At 51.2% G+C, this 8,116-nt stretch overlaps 1 protein-coding gene across 1 annotated transcript; it reads left to right on the top strand.

Annotated features, from left to right (window-relative positions):
- Positions 1 to 2,406: 2,406 nt before the first annotated feature.
- FICD (FIC domain protein adenylyltransferase) lies at positions 2,407 to 8,096 on the top strand. The gene is made up of 4 exons (XM_066609826.1): positions 2,407 to 2,456; positions 4,371 to 4,727; positions 5,224 to 6,301; positions 7,944 to 8,096. Exons 2-4 carry the CDS (start codon positions 4,421 to 4,423, stop codon positions 8,005 to 8,007), a joined length of 1,449 nt encoding a protein of 482 aa, XP_066465923.1. The 5' UTR covers positions 2,407 to 2,456; positions 4,371 to 4,420; the 3' UTR covers positions 8,008 to 8,096.
- Positions 8,097 to 8,116: the final 20 nt, after the last annotated feature.

Below are 8,116 nucleotides of genomic sequence, written 5' to 3'. Positions count from 1 at the left end.
CTGATATTAATAGATTGAGATTTTTTTTAAAAAAATTAAGGATTATCTCTTGTCAGCAGCAATAAGATGAAAAGCTTCTTCCCCATCTCAGAGGGACTCTCTAGCTAATGACACAGAAGGACACCAGCAAACAGCCACTAAACAAGACCCTGTGCTGGGTGAATACAGAATTGCTCTCCCCTTGCTAAACATGAGAGGCAGGGCTCATGAGAGGAGTGTGCAGGGGGTCAATTGTACCCATACCCAGGGTAAAAAAAAGGGGCCCAGGAGCTCACTGAGGAGCCCACAAAATTTCCTGGGATCTCAGAAAATATTTGCATATATTGCGTAAAGACTGGCAATCACACGTTGTATAAGCCTACACAGTTTTATATATCATAATTTGTATATATCAGACATTATGATCCAATGATCGGATGAAATTATGGTCCAGCAGAGAAGGGAAGGGGCCCCAAAGAAACTTTGTACCCCCTGATAAAATTCCTTTCAGAGGCCCCAATGAGAGGTCCCAATTTAAAAAATGCTTCCTCTTGGTCCGGGAAGCAGGGGCAATATACATTAAATCATTGCTTGAAAAGTAATACAGTCCTATGCATCCTTTTTTTCCAGAAGATGGACTCCACTGGAATGCGCAGCTGCAATTCAGGCCAGGGTAAATCACATGTCAAGTTCCTCCTTCTGCAACCTGGCATTGATAGCAGTCTTGCGCCAGGTCTGAAAGCAGCAGCCTGTCTCACTCGCCACCAAAAATAACCCTGCAGGTTGGGCCATCAGTACCATCTTGGATTGCTCCCACTCCACATCAGGTTTCCCATGAGTAAACTCCTGGGAGAAAGGGAGTCCCCTGTGAAGCACTTTGCCCAGTCACTGAAATTCAGATCCCCCAGACAAGCCAGGCCCTTGATCTAAAGCAAGCAAAGGCCAAAAAAGAGGAAAAAATCTCATTTCAGTTTTGAATTTCTCAGGCTCAGAAGCAAACAAAACCATCATTTTCCTGGGAGTCTGTGCCAAGCAGATCCATAATTCCTGAGTGACAGGAGACTCTGGCGCTCTGGAAGGGAGCCTTCTTCCTGATGGATACCGGAGTCAATGAAGGGTGCTGTGATGTACTGCCTCTGAGCACTTCCAGTGGCTGACAAGCTGTAAATCAGAGCCTGGCGGGGCAGACCTCCCAAGCCGCCTTCTCGAAGGCCTGGGGGGTCAAGTCGACATCTGGCTGAACTTTAAAACTTTTCAGTAAGCTTCAAAAATATAAAAATACTTACTGAAAACTTTTCATTTGCTAAATTAATTGATTTGATATGATTTTGTCACATGGGGGGTGTTAAAAGGTTTCCTGCTTGATAATGTCACTCCCGGTTGTGACATCACTTCCAAGTTAATGATATCGCTTCCAGTGGGTCACGACAGATTTTGTCACGTGGGAGGTGTAAAAAGATTCCTGCTTGATGATGTCACTCCTGGCTGTGACATCACTCCCAGGTTAATGACATCACTTCCAGTGGGTTCCGACATTTTGTCACATGGGGGTGTAAAAGGTTTCCTGCTTGATGATGTCACTCCTGGCTGTGACATCACTCCCAGGTTAATGACATCACTTCCAGCGGATTTCCACATTTTGTCACATGGGGTATTAAAAAGTTTCCTGCTTGATGATGTCACTCCCGGCCGTGACATCACTCCCAGGTTAATGACATCACTTCCAGTGGGTTCCGACAGTTTGTCACATGGGGTGTTAAAGTTTCCTGCTTGATGATGTCACTCCCAGCCGTTACATCACTCCCAAGTTAATGACATCACTTTCAGTGGGTCACATGGGGTGTGTTAAAAAGTTTCCTGCTTGCTTATAGTTACAATTATTTATTTCTTAAGTATTATGAATAAGTTAATAATAAATGTTATTAGCTTAATTAATATTAATTATTAAGTATTTCAGTATTAATTAATTGTGTTAATTAATTAATATTTATGATGATAATAATGATAGCACTTTCTCCTTCATGATAGCCTTTATCCTCCCCCCAGATCTGCCCCCTGAAGTGAGGCCTAAAAGCCTTAGCAAAGCCTTTTCCGTTTCCTAGGCAACCCCGCCGCCATTTTCCCCGGGTGTTTCAAAGCCGCGCGTCCCCGCCTCCGCGGGCTTCCCATTGGCTAAAGGTTTCCAGACGGACGGGCTTCTCGACCAATAGCGGCCGTCCACGAAGGCCCGAGACTCATTCCGTCTTCGTTGGTCTCTCTCGGGAGGAGGAAGAGAGAGGGCGGGGACGAAGTAAAGATTGACAAGGAGATGTGACCAATGGGAGGAGAGGAGATGAAGCGCAGGGAAGCGAAGGGAAGCGGGGCGAGGGCTGACGGGCGTGCGCGAGCACCAATGGGGAAGCGGAAGGGCTGGCTTGTGGGCGGAGGCGGAATTGAGAGCCAGCTGTAGAGGGAGAAGGAGGAGGAGGAGGCTGGAGGTAGGAGTGGGCAGGTTGGGGGTCTCAGTGGGGGGGGGGGGAGCAGCAAGAAAAGGGGCTGATGACATTTGGGGGGGTTCATTTGGGGGAGGGTGGGGTGAGACCCCCCTGGGAATGGCAGAAGGGGGGAAGTGGGCCTGGGGGGAGGGTCAGAAGGGGGGAGGAAGTGGGGTGAGCCCCCCTTGAGAAAGACAGAAGTGGGCCTGGTGGGGTCAGAAGGGGGTGGGGGTGAGACCCCCCTGAGAAGGGCAGAAGAGGGGGAGGGGAATGAGCCTGGGGGAAGGGTCAGAATTATTTGTGGGGCAGAAGTGGGCTGAAACTCCGCTGAGAAGGGCAAAGGGGGAGGGGGAAGTGGGCCTGGGGGAGAGTGAGAATTGGGGGGGGGGAATGAACCAGCAGGCTGCGTTTGGTGTTGAAAAAGGGAGAGAGAAAAGTTGGGGTAGAAAAAGGAGAGGCAGACTGGTGGGGGGTGAAGAGAAAGGGTTCCCCTGGGGCAGGAGGGTCTGTTTGTGGAGATGGGAGGAAGGGGGTCACAGTCTGGGGAAGGGGAGTAGCGAGGGGGGGAACACCTGCATTTTCAGTGAAGAGAAAAGGTGAGTATTTGGTGGGCTGCGGTGGGAAATCGGAGCTCCAAGCCCGGTTTCAAAAGAGCCACTGTTGGGTCTGCAGGTGGATTCGAAATGGGGACCTGATGGCTCTGGCTGCTACTCCGCCTGGCTCCCCATTCACATGGCACATGAACGCAAGTTGTAATGGAGACTTTTGCCACTCTTGGACCCCCTCCCCTTTTAATCTTTGTGAGCGGGATGGTTAAAAAGTGTGTTAAGAGAGGACATAAGTGTGAGATGGTCTGGAACAGGGGTGTCCAAACTTTTTAGCAGGAGGGCCACATCATCTCTCTGACGCTGTGTCGCGGGCCGAATTAATTTACATTTCAAATTTGAATAAATTTACATAAATGAATATATTAGAGATGGAATTTGTATGAATGAATGAAAGTCTTGCAATAGTTCAAGGCCTATAAAAGTCCTTGCACAAGGCAAGGCTAGCCTTTCCTTCACTGCCACTGCTGCATCACAGACGTGAAACAGCAAGCAGTGGAGGGAACCCTTGTCCAACAGCTCATGCGAGAGGTCAAACAATCATCTTCACACTGAGAGAAGTTGCGTCAGGCCAGCATGGGCTCTAGCAAGTCTCTGGAGGGCCAGATGCTCATTGGAGACTAGGGGCTCCCTGCGGGCCGGATTGTGAGTCCCTGAGGGCCACAAGTGGCCCCCGGGCCGGGGTTTGGGCACCCCTGGTCTGGAATGTGGGGCAAGCACAAACTGCCTCTTGGTGACCAAGCCCGTATGTTTTCTGGTGAGAGGGGGTGAGCTGAAACACTGCGAGGCTGATCACATGGGTGGGCTTCCTTTACAAAACTAGACTAAGGAGGACCATCCCTCAGAAGTGACAGCTGGCAGGGAACAACCTTTAGAGGCTACAGCCTGGTCTTGTACCTGCAGGAGATGAGGTGGTGAGGCCCTGGGGTGCTGGAGGGCCAGCTTTCCACCTGCCGTGCTGGTTCTCCCAGGAAGTTTGTTTCCTTACATTTCTATCCTGGCCTTCATCCGAGGAAACCAGGGTGACACGTTCTTGCTCTCTTTCTCCCCCACCCATTCCGTGCCCCCAACAGCCTTGTGAAATGGGGACTGATCTTAGGTACATGGGAACCCACCTCACGTGGCGTCAACCTTGGAAGGTGGAAAAGGGGAACGAGGAGTATGTAGAATATACTATAATAGCAATAGGTCTCAGTGAGCAGGTCTGGAATATAGTCTTCAGAGATGGAAGGTGGGCAGTCAGAGAAGGGCATCGCTTGCCACTCCTTTTGCAGACTCTCCCACTCAGATCATTTCCTCCTCCCTTCCGCAGAGTCCTTCGAGGGAGGAGATGCACCTGCTGCACCCCACCTTCATGGCCAGATGAACCTTGTATCCATGGCAGCTGTGGCGGTGGCGGCTGAGCCTGAAATGAAATGGGTGTCCTTGTGGCTCCGGGTCCGCTGGGCGGTGGTGCTGGTGGTCTTCCTGGCCTCCCTGCTTGTGCTGCTGCCTCCGCTGGCATCCGTCGAAGAGCACTGCCACGCCATCTTCAAAGGCCTCTCCTTGCTGAAGGCCAGGCTGGGACTGGGCTACGTGGGCATTGCCAGGCACCCCGGGCAGAGCACGGGCCTCAGTGTGACGTCTGGCAGTCTGCAGCTGCTGGTGCTGAAGCCCAGAGCCTCTCCAGGTGGGTGAGATCCTCGCGGGTGTGCTTGGTCTGTTTGCAGGAAAATGCCCAGGGATTCATGGGCAGAGCTATCACTTTGCTTGCAGGCAGCCCTCCAAGCTCTGTCCTGGCAGCATCTGCAGGTAGGGCTGGGAAAGTGTCATGTTCAGGAGGTCCTTGAGCCCCTTCAGACATGGGCTGGCACCCGTGCTGAGTCACATCTGCTGTCGGCACCCAAGTTAACGTGGGAGTTTCGTGGTCACAGTTCTTTGGGAAAACTAAGTTGCAATGCAGACACGTGCTTAATTTTGTACACCCCCTTCAGGCTTTCAGATGATTTGAATGCCTTGGTGAAGGAATGGCATGACGGGAGGGAATGGGATGGCCACAAGGTTTCCTTGACCTTCCTTGCATTCATATAGGCCCAGACACCCTCTCAGCTCTAGGTGCACAAGAACCACACCACAACTCTTGAGCCTGGCGTTCTGCAGAGCTAATGACTGTTTCTTAATTTCAGAGATAAAGTTGGAAGCCAGAGCAGCCCTCAATCAGGCCCTGGAGATGAAGAGGCAAGGGAAGCGGGAGAAAGCCCACAAACTCTTCTTGCATGCCCTCAAGATGAACCCAGACTATGTTGATGCCTTGACAGAGTTTGGCCTTTTCTCTGAGGAGGAGAAGGACATCATTCAGGCAGACTACCTGTACTCCAAGGCTCTGACCATCTCGCCTCACAATGAGAAGGCCCTGATGAACCGTGACCGGACGCTGCCCCTCGTGGAGGAGATTGACCAAAGGTACTTCAGCATCATCGACAGCAAGGTCCAGAAAGTCATGGCCATCCCCAAAGGGAACTCGGCCCTGCGCCGGGTGATGGAGGAGTCTTACTACCACCACATCTATCATACGGTGGCCATTGAGGGGAATACTTTGACGCTGTCCGAGATACGCCACATCATTGAGACCCGGTATGCCGTCCCCGGCAAGAGCCTGGAGGAGCAGAACGAGGTCATCGGCATGCACGCCGCCATGAAGTACGTCAACACCACGCTGGTGTCCCGAATCGGGTCTGTGACTTTCAGCGACATCTTGGAGATCCACAGGAGGGTGCTGGGCTTTGTGGACCCCATGGAAGCAGGGCGGTTTAGGACTACCCAGGTGTTCGTCGGGCACCACATCCCGCCCCACCCCAGGGACGTCGAGAAGCAAGTGGTCGAGTTTGTGCAGTGGCTCAACTCTGACGACGCCATGAGTTTGCACCCAGTGGAATTTGCAGCCTTGGCCCATTACAAATTAGTGTACATCCACCCCTTCATAGACGGCAATGGGAGGACCTCCCGCCTCTTAATGAACCTCATTCTCATGCAGGCGGGCTACCCGCCCATCACCATCCGTAAGGAGCAACGGGCAGAGTACTACCATGTCCTGGAGGTGGCCAACGAGGGCGACGTCAGGCCGTTCATCCGCTTTATCGCAAAATGCACCGAGACCACCTTAGACCTGCTTCTCATCACCACCACCGAGTATTCGGTGGGCCTGCCTGAAGCCCATGGGAGCGCCACGGAATGCAAGCAGACCATCCCTGTTAAAACTCGGACGTGAGCATTAGGCATGGAAGCGAAAGGGAATGTACTCTGCCTCCCAGTCGCCAAACAGCTCAAGGGGCAGACCAGAGGCACTTTCTTAAGCATTTCATTTATTTAAATTAAGCCTTAAGGTTAATGTTACATGCAGTAATATTTATTATCCCACCACGGCAGGCCAAATCTGACGCTTGTGGCTGACCTTTTTAATTTTTTTTTTCATTTTAAATTATTGTGGAGGTGAAGCAGAGCAGCTTCCATGAGTGGTCTGGCCTGGAGAGTGCCACAGCACAGATTCTGGGAAGGAACATTTTTTCCTAGCAGGTGTTGCCTTTGGGTCAACCTTGCAGTGACAAATGGAGTGGAATGACTTCGTGTGGAGTCCAGCCCGTGATGGGCTTCTGCATCTGGCATTTCATTGGCCAAGAGAGATTTGCTGTCTGTCCAGGCAATTCTGGCTATGGAGTCCATCGTGGATTGGACTCCTTCCAATAAGTCACAGATGAAGTGTGTAAGGGTGTCAGTGTGTAAGGGTGCCCAAGCACATCTGTGCCTGAATCCAACCCAAGCCAATAGTTAGAGCGCGTGGGGTCAAGTTGTATTCCATACTGGAAGCCAAACAGGTTCTCTGAATGCTCCCATGCCCAACCCGAAAAGATGGAACGTCCTGGTCTTCCTCTTTCAGGACAACCACTCCTTGGAAAACAAGGAGCCTTGTGGCATCTTGAAGACAGATTTATTGTCACAGAACGGGGTGAGCTGACAAAGCAGGCTGCACCCCCAAAGCTTCTCTGTTGGTCTTGGAAGATGCCAGAGGCCTCTGTTGTGTTTGCCGCAGCAGACTAAGAGGGCTACACTCCTGTAACGCCTCGACCTGGGTGAGGATCCGAGGACATTGCAAAGTGCCCCAGAGGGCTGTGGCTGGTGGTTTTGTAAACAGCAGCCCGCACAGGAAGTAAATTTGAGTGGGGGTCAGGGGGAGTGCGAACTCCTGAGGTGGTACTGGGGCCTGTTTCTTGACTCCTCCTTTTATTTTATTTTTTGAAGGGTCTTTAACAGAGTTGAGTTCTGTAAAACCCTTTGATAGCACTTTACAGATTTAGTCACAAGAAAGAGGTAGTGTGGAGAGCCAGCATCACAGCAAAGCTGCGGGGACAAAAGACTTCAGCACTTTGGAAACATGCAGGGCATTTGGGGGGAGGCTGAGCAACGAAGCAGGGGCTGGCAGGAGATGCCTCCTCTGTCCTTTTTGCCCCTGCTAGTTCTGGGCCTATCTATCCTGCTCTTCTGTCCAAGTCCAAATAAGTATTCGTGTTCTCCTCAGATTTAACAAACAGGTCAGCACCCCCTTAGTGTACCTTTTGAGCACAGGCTACGAGAGAATTAGTGTGTCTCACTAAGTACTGCAGGGATGAGAAGTTGCACCTCCTGCCCACATTCTTATTGTCCAAGGGCCAGGAGCACCATCTTCTCTCGCCCCTCATTGTGAGAGGCAGTGTCAAATGTGCACAATCCCTGTCTGTGGCTCCGTATGCAGGAGAAATCCACACTCACGGCAGAGATCTCAAGCACACCAGCAGCCAGGTTAAAGCACCAAAATTCTATTTCCGGAGTTGCGTCACCCTTTCTGCTATGAGTGTATCATGTTTGTTTGCAGGGATCACAAACGGCCCAGCTGCCTCTTTGTGGAGGGGACAAGGTTCTGCACTCCAGCTGTCTGAGAAAACAGATTAGTAATGAATGAAACTACTGAGACCTCCATGTGTGAACTCTTGCCTTGATAAAAAAAATACCAGCCTCTGATGCAGAAGCATTGTGTGTCTCCTTTTT

The sequence above is a fragment of the Tiliqua scincoides genome, chromosome 14, assembly GCF_035046505.1.
Source record: "Tiliqua scincoides isolate rTilSci1 chromosome 14, rTilSci1.hap2, whole genome shotgun sequence".
Lineage (NCBI taxonomy): Eukaryota > Metazoa > Chordata > Lepidosauria > Squamata > Scincidae > Tiliqua > Tiliqua scincoides.
The sequence above is the reverse complement of the archived record's forward strand: the minus strand, read 5'-3'. Positions and strand labels throughout refer to the sequence as shown.

Coding starts and splice junctions, on each gene's coding strand:
- FICD (XM_066609826.1), top strand. CDS start 4,421: ATGAACCTTGTATCCATGGCAGCTGTGGCGGTGGCGGCTGAGCCTGAA. Junction 4,728..5,223: donor GAAGCCCAGAGCCTCTCCAG/GTGGGTGAGATC, acceptor TCTTAATTTCAG/AGATAAAGTTGGAAGCCAGA. Junction 6,302..7,943: donor ATCCCTGTTAAAACTCGGAC/GTGAGCATTAGG, acceptor GTTTGTTTGCAG/GGATCACAAACGGCCCAGCT.